General features: G+C 53.3%; 1 protein-coding gene across 2 annotated transcripts; it reads right to left on the bottom strand.

The window, feature by feature from the left end:
- Positions 1-39: 39 nt before the first annotated feature.
- On the bottom strand, positions 40-7,741 carry NR1D1 (nuclear receptor subfamily 1 group D member 1). Of its 2 annotated transcripts, none has more exons than XM_051994575.1 (8): positions 7,222-7,741; positions 3,912-4,253; positions 3,545-3,633; positions 3,250-3,394; positions 2,026-2,672; positions 1,492-1,677; positions 873-1,083; positions 40-457 (listed from the first exon to the last, which is right to left on the bottom strand). In XM_051994575.1, the coding sequence occupies exons 1-8, from the start codon at positions 7,253-7,255 to the stop codon at positions 258-260; spliced, it is 1,854 nt and encodes a 617-aa protein (XP_051850535.1). In that variant the 5' UTR covers positions 7,256-7,741; the 3' UTR covers positions 40-257. The 2 variants fall into 2 exon arrangements, with proteins under 2 accessions (XP_051850535.1, XP_051850536.1); XM_051994576.1 differs by lacking the exon at positions 7,222-7,741 and adding an exon at positions 6,729-6,823.
- Between the last annotated feature and the right edge of the window lie 7,971 nt (positions 7,742-15,712).

Genomic DNA, 15,712 nt, shown 5'->3' with positions numbered 1-15,712 from the left:
CCACGCGCCCCCCGCCCCGACAGACACACACACGCCAGCTCGGATAGATGTCAGCTACTGATTCGAGAGGGGACAGGCCGGGGGCCGGGGCAGTTCCGCGGGGGGCTATGTACAAGGAGGCGGGGGCGGGGCGGCGGCTCGGAGGAACATTTTATAACAATATAAATAAGATTCTGGGGCAGGTGGTGCTTTGTCTCTTCGAGGAGAGAGAAGGGCAGAGTTCGGTTCTGTACAAGGAGAGGCCGGCGGGTCGGCGGTCACTGGGCGTCCACCCGGAAGGAAAGCAGCTTCTCGGAATGCATGTTGTTGAGGGTCCGGAGGTCGGGCAGCTTGAGCAGCAGCTTGGTGAAGCGGGAGGTCTCCGAGGGCCTGTTCTTCAGGACCAGCGCCCGCAGGGCCCGGAGCAGCGTCTCCTGCAGCTGCTCCACCGAGGCCGAGTTCTCCATGCCCGACCGGTCTGTGGGAGAGAGCGGGGCGGCTCAGGGGGCATCCCCACACCCGGCCCCCCGGGGGACACGCCGACGCTGACGGCCTCAGGGGCAGGAGTGTGGGGGCTGCCCAGCACCCCGAGTCTTTGGGAGCCCCCCGGGGGACACGCTGACACTGACGGCCTCAGGGGCAGGAGTGTGGGGGCTGCCCGGCACCCCGAGTCTTTGGGAGCCCCCCGGGGGACATGCCGACGCTGACGGCCTCAGGGGCAGGAGTGTGGGGGCTGCCTGGCACCCCGAGTCTTTGGGAGCCCCCCGGGGGATACGCTGACACTGACAGCCTCAGGGGCAGGAGTGTGGGGGCTGCCCGGCACCCCGAGTCTTCGGGAGCCCCCCGGGGGACACGCCGGCCCGCCCCCCACAGCCCCTGGGGCCGGGGCCTACCTGCCGAGACGAGCACCACTGCGGTGAAGAGGCCCAGCTCCTCCTCGGTGAGGGCCAGGGAGTTGAGCTTCTCGCTAAAGTCGAACATGGCGCTGAGCAGGTCGCCCATGCCCATGGCGCCCAGCTCCTGCAGGCTGTACGTGGTGCGGCTCAGGAACATGACTGTTTGCTCTTTCACGTTGAACAGTGAAGCGAAACGTACCATCAGCACCTGGGCAGAGGGGTGTGCGTCAGCACGGGCAGCTGGGGGCCCGGCCCGGGACCGGCCAGGGGAGCAGGAGTCAGGGGAGCGGGGGCCAGGGGAGCGGGGTCCAGGGGAGCAGAGGCCCGGCCCGGGACTGGCCAGGGGAGCGGGGTCCAGGGGAGCGCGGGCCCAGTTCGGGACATTTTCATTTCCAGGACGTGTCTGGGTCACGCCCGACAATTCCAGTCTCTCCCCCGGCGGGAGGAGAGAAAGCGCCCCGCTGGGAATCACCACCTCCCCTGTCCCTGAGCCGGAGGGAGGGGGCGCGGGGAAGCAGCGGGGCTGGAAGGTTTGGGTCCCGGGCCCCGGCATGGGGCAGTGCCCGGCTCCGGGAGGGGGGGTCCTGCCCAGCGGCCCTGCAGGCGGGGGGCTCACCTCGAAGGTGCCGGCCTTGAGCAGGGTGACCTGGTCGTGCTGGGAGAGGTCGCAGAAGCCCGGGATGTGCTTGGCAAACTCCACGACTTCGCGCACGGCGGGGGTGAAGCTCATGGAGAAGTCCTCCCAGATCTCCTGCACGCTTCGCCCGCTGCGCCCGTGGGGGTACATGTTCATGGGGCAGGCCTTGGAGGAGAAATGGGAGGAGGTGGGAGCCGGACGGGCCGGGGGGTCGGGAAGCCCTGCCGCGGACCAGGCCCCTTCGGACCGAGGTATCCAACTCCGACATGAGCACGGTGCAGGCAGGTGGAGGGAGCACCCGGGCAAGCCTCGGGCACACCCCAGACAGAGCCAGGGGCCGCCTCCCCCGGCCCTCCCAGGGGAACACTGAGACTCGGGCCGCTTCCACCTCCTTAGCACGGGGGCTCCTCCCGAGGCAGAGGCCCCCAGAAGGGGGAAATGAATGGCTCACGCGCGAGTCCTCTGCCCCCACCGCCTCGGCCTAGCCCAGCCGCGCCCGTGACTCCAACTCACCAGCAGGATGTTCTTGGAGCGGTCCTGCCAGGGGCAGCCGGGGGGGGCTTCGGCCTCCGGGCCCTGGTACATGTGGGTGGGGCAGAGGCGGTGCCCGTTGCTGTTGTGCTGGTGGCACCCGTGGTGGGGGGCGGCGGCCGGCCAGGGCGGCGGGTACGAGCCTGGAGCCGGACGGAGGCCGTTGCGGGCCTCGTTGTGGCGCTGGGCGGCAGCGGAGTTGTTGTCATCGGGAGGTACCGGGGGACAGCAGTGGCTCTCCCAGCGAGGGGGGGTCGATGCCGGGGGGCCGCCGGGCGTCTGGTTGGCGTTCATGCCGTTGGGCGCGGTGCCCAGTTTGTCATGGGCATAGGTGAAGATCTCTCTGTGGGCTCGAGCCACCTGGGAGATCACATCCTCCACCTTGGCCTCGGGGCTTGGAGAGCGAGGGGGTGTCAACTGTTGGGGGAACTGGGAGAAGCCCACCAGGGGGGAGGGAGCTGGGACAGGGGGTGGCGAGGAGCCCAGGGGGCCTGCTGCGGGGATTCTGGCGGGAGAGGCCTCGGGCGGGCACTGAGTGCTCAGCTGGTTATTGGCCAGGTTCATGGCACTTTGCATCTCGGCAAGCATCCTCTGCTTCTCTCTCTTTGGAATCCGCCCAAAACGTACAGCTGATGGGAAGGGAAGGGAAGGGAGATGTCAGCTTACTCTGCTCCCACCCGCACCTCCCTTCCCCACCATCAAAGGGGATCCCTCCAACTCTGGGGAGAGTGAACGAGGAGCTCGTGACCCTGAGGGGGAAAGGGAGTCGAGTCAACTTCAAGCTGCGCCCGCTAAGCGGTGGGGACCGTCCAGTCTGGCCCAGAAGGAGCTAAAGGGCAACTCGGGGCCCTGAGCGGAGCTCTGGGGGGCCTGAAACAGCCGGAAAAGCTGGCTCTGGGCTGCAGCGCTAACCCACAGTGACTCTGAGGAAGTCCCTCGGCCTCCCCGGGCCTCAGGGCCTTCCTCTGATAAAATGAAGCAAGGAGATGGAATGGCTGGGCCCTCCGTCCCCTCCAGCTCCGACAGTTCTACCAAGCTGTGTTTCTGGGGGTCTGGAGCTCTCGAAGGAAATGGAATGCGAATTATTCTGCAAATCCATTTCCGTGTTCAGGGTGAGAGAGGAGAGTCCTTTAAAAGTCACCCCTGAAGGGCGCAAGGACTCCAGAGCTGGGGTCGGAGGGAGAGGAGGGGCCCTCGGGCTCGCACCATCTCGGGACATGCCCACGGACAGGCATTTCTTGAATCGGCACTGCTGACAGCGGTTACGGTTGATGCGGATGATGGAGCAACTCTCGTTCTTTAGGCACTTTTTGTACTGGATATTCTGCTGAATGCTTCGTCGGAAGAAGCCCTAGAGGGGAAGCAAAGGGGTCAGCAAGGCCCACGGCAGGCTGCAGGAAACCCACCCCCACTCTGTGCCCTTGCACTCAGGAGGCCCTGGAGACCAAAAGTTCCCAGCCCTTCCCCAAATCCCCAGGAAGCTCCCCAAGTCCCTGTTCACCTTGCAGCCTTCACAAGCGTGGACGCCATAGTGGAAGCCAGAGGCGACATCCCCACACACCTTACAAAGCAGCACCATGCCGTTGAGCTCTGGAAGAAAAGAGGGTTGGGGGACAGAAACAACGTGTAAGCCAGCCTTCTTGGCGGGTGCTTCATCAGCCCCCAGAGGGAAAGGGTTCAATCCCATGGGTCGGGGTAGGTTTGGCCACCGGAGGCACAGCTAAGCTGAGATGGGCCGGGGGATGGAATGGGGAGAGTGAGAAGGGAAATCCTGCTCATTTTTAAATAAAATGAAATTTATGCAAACAAGAGGAAAAATCAGCATATATTCCTTAAGCAGTACCACCCCAGCCCACTCCAGGACTCACTAGTGATGCTGCTGGTACTCTTGCTGGGGGACACTCTGCTGCTGTCCTCCATAGCCACCTGCAGTCCTCCAGGGGAGCCTCCATTATAGAAAGAAGCAGAGGAAGAGGAGGAAGAGGAGGAGGAGGATGAGGGGGAGAGGTCTTCCCTCAAGCCAGGTGGGGCACTCCCAAAAGGCCGACCTGGATCCTGATTGAGGGAGCCAGTGGGAGAGGGTGGAAAGTAGGTGGGGAAGGCATGGGTCAGGGACTGGAAACTGCCATTGGAGCTCTCACTGCAGAGAGAAACAGGGCTGGTTCGGCTGGGAGATGAGCCGTTGGAACCAATGTAGGTGATGACTCCACCTGGGAGGAGAAAAAAGACAAATGGAAGAAGTTAGCCATTATACTGACATCCTTCAGGGGGCTATCTAGTCTCCTCAAAGGGCCTTCCAACCCTAAGGAGCTATCCAGCTACCTTATCTCAATTTCCTGAAGCTGGATGGCTAGTAACCTCCTCTAAAAGCCAATTTTTATCCGTTTTCTTACTTCAAAAAGCAAGCCTAAAATGACTGATGCAGCGTTCTGATCCTATGCCAGTAGGCAAGTCCCTCTCACCAACACATATTATTGCAGTAGAAAGAATGGTTGAAGGCTTTGTAATCTAGCTCCCACGCTAGCCTTAGGTCCCCTCCCCTACAGAACATAAGTTGCTACGGCTGACCTAGTTGTTCATGGCTGAACCTGGGAGGATGAAAGGGAGGAAGAACCAGGTCACAAGACCCATTTCCTCCAGAAAAGATCTTCTCATCTTAGTTCCAAGATCACCCCCAAAGGTGAAGATTCAGCCTAAGGCTGTACCCCCAGTGGAGAAATAGAGGTCATGTTAAATTAGGTAATGAAACTCTGCCCTGTTTTTCAAACTCATGTCTTCTCCTAAGGTTTCTCAGGTTTGTAGGAAATAAAGCTGTTAAAAAACTTTTGTAAAACCTCCTGACTTTAAGGTTAGGAAAAAAGAAGTTGTGGAAATGACTTGCCCAAGATCTCATAACTAGTAATTAATTAGCATCCCAAAGATTTCCAAGCCAGATTTTTTGACTCTTTAAATGTAGTGCTCTTTTCATTACAAGTTCTATTCTTTTTCTATTCATTATTCCTTTCATTATAAGGTCCATCACTATGTTGGAGAGGAACAGTCCTTCCCCATTCTGGCTTGGAGAACATAACATGACCAGAATGTGCTTTATTCTGTGTTCTTTGGGTTTGCATAAATGGTTTAAGTGGTGACAGCTGCTTTGCAATAAGAACTGTCAGGCTCTAGAGCCAGAGAATATAGCTTCCCAGATTCTGTCCAAAAGGGCACAAGAACTTTGTGCCTTTGGACAGTGCTCAAGAAAACTGTATCATCGGGAAGACACCTGAAGAGCCCCACCACTAAGGCGCCAATCAGGCACTCTGAGGGGAAGGGGCAAGATGTCTGCCACACCCACGTGGAAACCTTGACCTGCCTTCTGGGCAGGACAGCCTGGGATGGGCGAGGGAGGTGAAGGTGGAGGGCACGTGTGAGCCAGCATACCACACATGGTGCCCAAACAGGCACATGCTGACTGCTCTCACACTCACAGACACACTGGGATGGGCGGGGACAACCTCAAAATAGCTCAAGACGGGTCTGGGTAAACCCAACTCTCCATAAACCCATTGCGCAATAACCCAACTCCTGGAGTTTCAAAGTTTGGAGGCGGGCAAAGGGAAAATGAGCCCTAGCCTGCTAATAGATCCATCTGGTCCCAGCTCCTCCAAGAGCTCCATGCTCTCTCTGGCTGAGCAGTACCTCTGAGAACAAGCCTGCAGCCTGCCAATTAAGCTCCTGCATGGTTGGGTTTGGCTTCCCCGTTTACTTAGAGGAGCTGAGAGACACGTTTTTTCTTGTTGTAACTTGAGAATTTGTACGGGGGGCCGGGGTATGTAGCACGAAAGGAGTGGAAACCTAGCAAAGAGCCGACATGACAAATGTTTAATTTGCTGGAAGCTAGCGGAGGGCACCAGTAGGCCAGGTAAGTCTCTGGAACACAGGGACACAGCAGCCGAGACAAAGGGATCACGGAAAAGAATAAGGTTGCAACCGAGTGGGATGCGGGGAGAATGCGGCAGTGGAAGGAGGCACCGAGGAGAGTGTGGGGCTCCTTGGCTTTAGAAACTGGAGGCAGTGCAAGGTCACGGTGAGCCTCGGCCAACTCAGCCACCCGTGGGGGAGGTGGAGAAAAGGAGCAGGCGGGGGCAGTGAGTCAGCCCAGCTTCACCCAGATCCCGACGCACCGGGCGGGGCGGGGCCCGGGCCCTCAGCCGGCCACACGTCCCCACTCCACGTGTGCCGTTCGCACGTGGCTCCCCAACGAGGAACCCCGGAACTGGAGACCCCGCCCCGCGCGCTTCCCGTCAGGGCAGGAGGGGCCCCACCTCGACCTCCCGGAGCTTGAGAGTCTGGGGCGGAGCTGAGCGGGAGCCAGGAGAGCTGGATGGGGCGGGAGGAGAGAGGGCGGGGGAGGAGGGGGGGATCCACGTTACCCCGGAGACGGGGAGGCGGAGCTCATTATGTAACGGGGCCGGGAGGCGTCGGCCAATGGGGAAGCGGCCGCGGCGACGGCTGAATGAAAACAAACGCAGCACGTGGGCCCAGCCCGGCGGCCATGTGAGCCGAGGGGCAGCCGGGGGCAGCCGGGGGCAGCCCGGGCTCCCGAGCGGACCCTGGCCCAAGCCGAGCCCCCCACCCTGGTCCTGGCCCGACTCCCGCCTGCCCTCCCTCCCCTATACTCTGGCCCAGGAGGAGGATCTGCTCACCAAATGCCCCGACCCCTGGCCCGCAGTAGGCAACCCAAGCAATCTTCCCCTGCGGAGGATGAGTCCTGCTCTTGGGCTCTGCTTCCCAGCCCTGAACTGCGGCGAGCGTAACCTACCTTCCTCTCAGGTTTCAGGGAAGCCCCGAGAGGGGAGGGAGGCAAGGCAAGGCGTTCGCCAGTTGACAGAGCCTCTGCCCTACGGCGGCAGGGCAGACTGCAATAGCGGGGAGGGGGGAAGAGAAAAGGGCTCACAGGGGCTACTTTTGAGGTCCCCAGCTCAGCTTCTTACTCTCAGGGTCTACCCAAAGGCCATTCCCCTCCGGTCTCGGGAGCTCCCAGTGGAGGGCTCCAAGAAAGATACTCCTTATCCCCAACCCGGGGCCCGTGGACCTGAGCCCAGGTCGTCATCCCTGCCCCCTCCTCTCGCTGCCAATAAAGGGGAGACCTCAGGAGGTGCCAGTGGTGCAGAGATGGTAGCCCCGGAGCCACTGTACCTGTGTTATTGTTGGAGTCCAGAGTGGTCGTCATGTCTTCACCAACTGACAGCTCTCATTCAAACAGGACCGTGTCTCAAGTTGTAGTTTCGGACTGTGGCCCTCACCCACTGCGCACTGGCTGACGGCGGGGAATCCCCCAGCCTAGCACACTCAGAGTTGGGGTTCCCGGCACCTGGCGACGAAATCTTTGGATGACTAGATGGCAGCAGCCCTCCAGAAGGGGACGAAGCTGGAGCAGCAAGGATCTGCTTTGCATGGGAGGAACAGCAGGGGAGAGAGGGTGCAATCAGTCTGCGGTAGCTCTGGCTGGAAAAGGAAGAGAGGGGAGGGTCTCTGCAATGCACTGTAGGGGTTACTGCCCAGTAGCTTTGCGGCAGTGCAGCGTAGCAATCCAGGAGGTGGCCGATGCCAGTGGTCCTGGTTGGAGTCGGGAGGTGGATAGGTGATGGGAAGAAGTCGAGTGCCCTGATGCGCTCGCTCAGCTGCAATATTTCACTCTGCCAATCTCAGCCGCCTTTTGCCCGAGCCTCTTCCCTGGGACAGAGGACTCTGCGCAGGCGCCAGAAGCCCAGGGCTCCCGAGCCCGCACGCGGCACTGGAGCAGGTACCATGTGATCCCAGGGAGCGCCTCGTGCCCCAGTGACACACTTTTCCAGCAGCAGGCACGTTGAACTCAGTGCGCCTGCGTCGCCCGAGGGTTGCTGGGATTTGTAGTCTTTAGAGGAGGCAAGCTCCCTCACACTGTTTTCTTTCCTTCTGCCTTAGAAAACCTCTAGCGTGGCCTTAGGCGGAGCTGCAAGTGGAATGGGATGGGGTGGGAAGTAGGGGGTGACGGGCTTGGGAAGTGTATGTGGCAGAAGCATGTGAATTCCTGAGGAGTGACTGGCAAGCCTGCTGCTCCCTTGGAGATCAAACAGCCCTTTCTGCAACCTTGCAAACGTGAGGGGTTCACGTGATTGCAGAACTGACCTCGGGCTGAGGTTGCCAACCACACGGGGAAGGACGACCTCTGCCAGGATGTGGGAGCCTACCCCGGAGCCCGGAGGCTAGCCTCCTAGTGCCCCTGAGCCCAGTCCGGGGCTGGAAGGGACTTTTCATCCGCCAATTCCCTGCATACTTCCCCCCAACCTTCCTACCTGCTGTGGGGCACTTTGTGCCCTTTGCCCCCCGAGCGCCAGGATTAGAGGGGAACCTGAAGTGCCCTAGGAAAGCCCGGTCCTTCTGGCTGACAACACCACCTATTTGGAGTGACCTCGGGATGAGTCATTTCCCTTCCTCTGGGAAGAAACAGGAGGGAAGGGAGCGACCCAGTGAAAGTGCCTAGAGATCTTCCATAAGGACAATGGCCAAGCCTAAATGCTTTGAGGTGGTGGCAGGAGGGTGGGTCCCAGCGGGCCCCACCCTGCACACCTCCCTAAAAGTCTCGGGGATGACCCAGGTATTGTGAGAAGGAAACTAGACCATCCGGAGCTGGGAAAACAGGAGCTGGGTGCTAGAAGGGTCAAGGGTGGGGAGGAGGCGAGTACAAGGAATCCTTGTTTGTGGATCTGCCAAGTAAACCCTACGGTGGAGAGAAAGCTGATCTTAGATTCAAAACATAGGTTTAAATCTCATCTCTGATATTTACTACCTCCTAAGCTACAGACGAGTTACTACCTCACTTTTCTGAGACTTAATTTCCTCACCTACAAATGCCCATAGTAATAGCTAGAATAACAACCTCACAAGGTTGTTTTGAAGCTCAAATAATAATAATGTATAAGTGCTTAAAAATAGAAATACAAATGTCAGCTATTATTATTAGTCCTTCCCATGCCCAGCTGCCTGTTTCTCAGTCTCACTGTGTTTCTAGGAAGACTTTCTTGATTTAGCTCTCAATCTCCTACTTAGGACCTCCACTTACTCAGATTGTATCCCTGGGGACAGTGTCTGCTGGAGACCTGAGAAACAATAATAATCACCATTTACAGGGAAAGGGCTCTGGAAGGAAAAGTTTAATGGTTAGGAAACTGCTCTTAACAGAGGAGAAAAAGTCCAAAGAGGGAAAAAACTGGAAGACTGCTGGATATCTCTGACCTAGCTTTACCCAGGAAGCAAACTGTCCTGAATGGGGTGGGTCTTCACCTTCCACATCTCACCACTTTTTGGTCTTCTACCAGTACAAGGGGTCTTTGCTGAGTTAAGGAGAAAAGGTGTACCATTTCTTCCTTCTACTCAAGCATATTCCATCCTTTTGCCCAGAGCCAGTGAGGTTGGCTGGGTCTGGGAGGGACCAAACCACACAGGCAAAGAGACTTTTCAGGAAAACTTGGTTCATAATTGAGACTCCTCCTGCTCCTCACCACTGCCCCTCCTCTTCCCTACCACAGGAGAGAAGGAAGAGAAGCAGGTTGCTATACTGTTCTGACTACTTTATGATCACTTCCAAGGTAGAGCCAGTGGTTAGTTACTTGTACAGTGCTATTTTCTGGGACAGACTAGAGCTAAGAATGGAAACAGCAACCTGAGAACCATTTCCCTTGCCCCCAACTCAGATGATCAGGAGATTATAACCCTTTCCCTCCCCAAGCAGGCTCTCCCAATACCACGTCAGGATCTTTTCTGGAATCATATGGTTATTGTTTTTTAATTTCTAAATTCTTCTCATTATTTAAATTCTCATTTTTTATGGCTTAGCAGCTTGCTATTTTGAGTAGATACACATACACATACTCTAGGGTTCATATCCCAGACCTTTGCAATGAATTGAGGGGTGAGGGAAGAGATTTAACAGGGAGTTGCATTGAAATCAAGACTTTGTTTCCAATCAAAAAACCTCTTATTATTGTCTAGAGATTGAATTGTGATGACTCCCACTTGTGTTAAGGGTGGGAGGTGGGTTCTGCGTTCTATAGAGCGCTTCTTTTTATTTGTTACAGAAAAACTTTGGGAGTCTCCTTCTCAAACAGCCTAGGAAGGAGAGGTTGGGGGCGGGGGGGGGCATGAAGAGCTGCCAGCAGCAACCCTAATCTTCCCCTCTGTACATTCTGTTCCTTGGACAACTAGGGGTAGGATGGGAAGATTAGAGAAAATCTCTGCTCTAATTTACAGGGCCAGAAACTTAGGAAGAAGGGGAAAGGCTACTTTCTAGTCTTTTGGGGATCCACAACGGCCTCCTCTCCTCTCTCCTCTCCCTCACTCTTTCATGGACCTTTAGGCATACAACAGGTGTGCCTCCCCTCATCTTTCTTCCATTGCCTAATCCAGCCTAGGAAAAGATAGGGTTTCTAATAAAATGTTAAATCAGGATGAATAGGAAACCCAGTGGATACTACTTGTTTTTCCTAATGTTCTGTGAGTATATTTGCCCACTGCTGCCATCTCTTCTGTCTAGGGTTCTGGGATTGAAGGTTGGTCTCATTGTTTAAGCTATTTGTACCAAGTAGGAATTGTTTCCAAAGTGTCCTTTTCCATCTCACCCTTGATTCCTGGGGCAAACTGTTTAAAGGGGCTAGAGAAGAAGGGTGGAGATTTTGACCTGAAAAGATTGTGAAAACAATATTGGCGCTTTTGGTTAGGCTGTAGGGTACTGGGCTGGGAGACCCCAGAAGTCCAGCCGTCTTCCTGTCAGTATTTGGGGGTAACGCCCCGTGGGTGGCCTAGATCTCCGGCAGACTTACTGACTGTGGGTGGGTCCTAGTTGAAAACCAGGTCAGGTTACAGTCTGGCTCTTCCAACCCCTCCTCCCCTCACCAGGTGAACCACTGCCCTGTGTGGTGAACCTCAGGGGAGGAGGGGGGCACTGGCTCTGAGCTTCGGCCACCGACTTCCCCTGGTGTCCCCACCGATTGGTCCCTGTCCCCCAAGAAGGAGCCTGGCCTGTTTACCCTTAGGGCAAGCTGTCCTCTCCCTCCCTCAGTCAGAGAGCCAGGGTGACCTCCTGATTGCCCAGGCTGAGTATCAGGCACTCACTCCAGTAGGGCCAAAGTCTGACCCATATGGCCTAGGGGGGAGGGGCCGTTAGATGACATGACATTTGTCCAGGGCTGGGTCGGAAAATTCTTTTTCTGCTCTGGGTCTCCCAGTTCCTTTTCCTGGAATACTCCTCGCTCCTCCTCCCCAAGAAAGCATTCCTTTGAAGTAAATATTGTTATCTAAGGGATGTTTGACAGGACTATCTTGGTATCCCCTCTGCGGACATTTCTCCTTGGTGACCATAGGGTGGTGGCTTGCCTGGTTGGCTGGAGAGCCTGCACTGTCCCCTCTCTCGCACTGAGTGGTTACAGGCAAAGAAGGAAACGAGCATTTATTAAATCTATTATGTGCCAAGCACTGTGCTACAGGCTTACAAATATCTCATTGGTTTGTTCCTCACAACAGCCCCGAAGGTAGCTATTATCTTTATTTATTAGTTGAAGAAACTGAGGCTGAAAAAAAAAATTAAGTGACTTAGACAAAGGTCTCCAAAGGGTTCCTTTAACCACTTTTTAAAATCCCCCTAGCCTCAATGACAGAATCTTTAACCATATTTTCTCTTCTAAAAAACTTATCCTCTCCACATTCTCTTAAGGCAATGATTCTCACACTTTTTTGTCCCATGACTCCTTTATATTATGAAAAATTATTGTGGATCCCTAAAAGAATTTCAATTATGTGGGTTATAATTATTTATATTTAACTATATTATATTATATTTAATGCTATAATTAATATCAATTAATTCTATAATTAATATTTATTTTATAAATTAAAATGACTTATTTTATGTTCATAATTTACAATATTATAAAATAAATTTGAATTCAGATGTCCTGAAAGTGCCTTGAGGACACTTAAGGACAAAGTGTCTTAGGGACTCCCTAAGCCCACACTTTAAGAACCTCACTGCTCCTAAGCAAAGAGACAAAAGATAGGATTTCTTAGTAAACTGCCAGATGGAGGAGAGATCCTATTCCAACTTTAGTGTTCAAGAACTTCAGAGAGCTGGATTCATAGTTGGATTTTCTGCCATTGTCACATTTTGCTAGTCACAGATTTTTGGTAACAGAAAAGACCTTAAAATAATTTATTCCAATTTTTTTCAGTTAATAAGCATTTATTTTCTCTCTCTCCTACCTTCTTCCTCTCCACAAATTTCAAATGGTTTAAATAGTCAAAGTTCCTTGGAAAACAAATTTCCACACTGACCATGTCCAAAAATATGCAACCTCTATACCCTAAGTCCATCACCTTTTTACAGGAGGCGAGTAGCATGTTTCATGCTTAGTCCTCTGGACTCATGGCAACACTTATTTTAAAGAAGAGGAAAGAGACTCGGCTTGTCACTATTTCTCTCAGCTAGCAAAAGACAGGGCTTGGATTTTAGTCCAGATTCCTCTGACCGATCACCCAGGTCAAGGCATCCCTTTTGTGATGTCACTGGTCCTCTTTAAGAAGGAACAGCAACCACCACCTTTCTGTGCAAAATGCAATATTAAAACAGTCTCTTCTGATGGCTGCTGTTTTTATAACCAACACCAGTGGTCTGGCTAGAAAGACAGTTTTTTAGGCATGCTTTGTTAGGAGGGAAACTATCTTGGATTTACATAAAGGTAGTAGATTATGAAATGGCATGATTTTTAAAGACTCATCTAGTTGAATTCCCTCATTTGTATGTTTGATTCTTACAGATGAAGACATCCAGGACCCAAAAAGTGAAATGACTAACTGGAATTCACAAAGGTTATAAAGTGACAGAGCCCCCCAGATTCAAATTCAGATATGACCCCCAGATGCAAAGCTCTTCCAGTGCATCAAAGAAATTATTTCTCTTCTTAAAGCAGGCAGCGAAGTCACCTTTGCCAGTTGCTGAAAAGTTATAGAAAATCACAAGAAAAGGAAGACATTGGAAAAAAAGGAGGCAAAGGGGAAGCAAAGGGGAACCGCGACTTCCAGGGTACAGGCTTTGGCCTTCGTGGAAATTTCCTCCCCAATAGGATTTGCTGATCAATAAAGATGAGCCATTGTTTGAAAAGATGGCTATCAAAGTATTTGCCCAAGGGCCTCTAAGCTCCAACATTCAATTCTGAGAGGCAATATGGTCAAAGAAGACAGAGAAAATAGTCAAGTTCAAGTCAAAAGAATCAGGATTCAAATCTTGCCTCTAATGCCCATTAGTTGTGTGATTCTGAAGGGAAGAGGGAATAAGCATTTACTAATCCAATAACAGGTGCAGATCCTGTGCTAAATGCTTCACTAGATTCTCACAACAACCTTAAGAGGTAGGACTTTCTTTATTCCTACTTCAGTTTCATAATTGAGGCAGACTAATGTTAAGTGACTTGACAAGATCACACAGCTAGTAAGTTACTGGAGGCTGTCTTTGAACTCAGAGCCAGTGCTTTATTCACTGGGCCATCTAGTTGCCTCAACTTGAGCAAGTAACTGTAATCTCCCTAAACCTGTTTCCTCATCTGTAAAATGGGAATTATAATAGCACTTACCTCACTATAAAGATCAAATGAGGGAATATATGTAAAATTCTTTGCAAACTTTTGTTATATCATAGTTTATTCTACTTAACTATCAAGTATGTACTTTATAGGAGGCACCATTCCAGGCCTTGGTTAATACAAAGATAAACCAGAATCCCTCCCCCATAGGGAGTTTACATTCAAATGAAGATACACAGCTTGTTGGCAGAGAAATACAAGGTAATTTGAGGAGACTGAGTATTAACAAAGAATCTGTAGAGGATGGAAAGGCAGTATCGAGGAATACTTCCTAGAGGGGATGACCCTTGACTTCTTCCCAGGGGTGCTTTCTTTTGACAGACCTTCCAGTAGGAAAGAAGCCTCTGTAAGGGAATGTGGGAAACTCCTGAACCACTCTCCCCTCCCCCCTCCTTCCCACCCCCAGCCCGAGGAGCCACTTTTATCCTTTGCTTCACCCATCGCCATTACCCTGTCTCCAAAGCTGCCTGGAGTAGCCGACTGTTCATAAAAGTTCTCTTGAGGGAGGAAGGAAGCCATCCTTATTGATTTGTCTGTTTGGCAGGCAGCGGGGCTTTCATAAACTTCAGTCTGGGGCTGTGAGGGAAAGGGGAAGGAATGTGGAAAGGAGGACAAATGCAAGGACAGTGTACAACACCCTTTCCCCTCCTTGCCCCTCCCGCCCCACATTCTCCCAAGCTTCCATGGCTTCTGTTAGCCGGGAAGGAGAAAAAACTCATCCTGCAGTCACCAGACAGCCAGGGCCTGCAGCTGTTAAGAAACATTGGAAAAGCAGCAGTGGAGGGGGTGGGAGAGAACGGCCTGCAAATGCGGATATCATCCTTCCCTTTCCAAGAGAAGAGGGTGGGGAGCATTTTTTCAAAACACAATTTGTAAATGAGACTTTCAACGCAGTATGATGCACTTTCACTCATTAGGATGCACAGTTTGCACCCTAGGGGGGATGGGAGAAATCTGTTGTTGAAGAAAAAAAATGCCAACCTTGTGTGTAAGGACCCAGTAGAAATAAAAAAAAAAAAAAAAAAAAAAAACCTCCATCTCTGCATTGCAGGATCTGGGAAGTTTTGGTGTGATGAGGGAATGTAGGTCGGGCTCCTTTTGCTTGCTTGTTCCTGCTAACCTACTGTCCGCCTGACTCAGGCACAGCCCCACATTCTACTAAGAGGCACTGTAATCCCCAAAAGGGGTCAGGGGATCAAAGAGGGGGTAAAAAGTCTGGGCCCAGAATGTAGAAGGCTGGGAAGGGGTCTTGGGGGTGCCTGATGAGGCCTTTCCATGCTATCCTGGTCTTTAGCTCCCTTTTCCTACCCGAACCCACTGTTTCTTCTCACCTGATTAGGGGACATAACCCTAAGGAGATAGGATATCAGGAACCCTCTCTCAGACCTTTTTTGTTGGTATAAATTTCAATTCTAGTCCCACCCCCCCAAATGTAGTGGAAGGCTGGGCCCGAGTCAGTCAGTGTAAGTGAAAAAGAGCTAAATAAGAAATAGGGAGCCCCAGGACAGAGTCGGGCTCTGCTGTGTGACCGTAGGTCGCTAACAGCCCCTCTGAGCCTCTTTTTTTCACTGAAACATGAAGGGGCTAGAAGTCTGGCCTCCCTTCCCCATCTAAATCTGTGACCCTGTAACTGAACCTGCCCCATCTTCTTCTCAGATTCCTGAGCACTGAGTGAACTTTTTCCCCCAAAGAAAAGCTTGGAAACTAAGGTTGATAAGGGGGGCAAAGGCCCTGAAAAGTGAGCTGCCAGCCCCCTGAACCAGCCCGGTCACAGATTCTGTCAGGGGTTAGGGAGGCCTTTCTCTGGCTCCTGGCCAAGCTTCGCTGGGGCCCAGGAATCCCAGATGCTGAGCTGGGAAGGAGATTGGAGGTCATCTAGGCTAACCGCTTCGTGACAGGATGGGGAAACTGAGGCCCGGGGAAGCAGCCAGGCCCTCTGCCTGGCTTTCCCCCTCAGAAGAGCAGCCTCCCGGGGACCCCCGCCTGCCTCGGCTTTGCCCCCCCCCTCCCCCTCCTGG

This window comes from Antechinus flavipes, chromosome 4 (assembly GCF_016432865.1).
Source record: "Antechinus flavipes isolate AdamAnt ecotype Samford, QLD, Australia chromosome 4, AdamAnt_v2, whole genome shotgun sequence".
NCBI lineage: Eukaryota > Metazoa > Chordata > Mammalia > Dasyuromorphia > Dasyuridae > Antechinus > Antechinus flavipes.
Note: the sequence above shows the minus strand (reverse complement) of the source record. Positions and strands in the feature narration are given on the sequence as shown.

Excerpts from the sequence above, each read along its gene's own strand:
- NR1D1 (XM_051994575.1), bottom strand. The coding sequence starts at position 7,255 with ATGACGACCACTCTGGACTCCAACAATAACACAG. Across the intron at positions 4,254-7,221 it reads GGACTCCAACAATAACACAG|GTGGAGTCATCACCTACATT; the intron begins GTACAGTGGCTC and ends TTCTCCTCCCAG. Across the intron at positions 1,678-2,025 it reads GCTCCAAGAACATCCTGCTG|GCCTGCCCCATGAACATGTA; the intron begins GTGAGTTGGAGT and ends TTCTCCTCCAAG.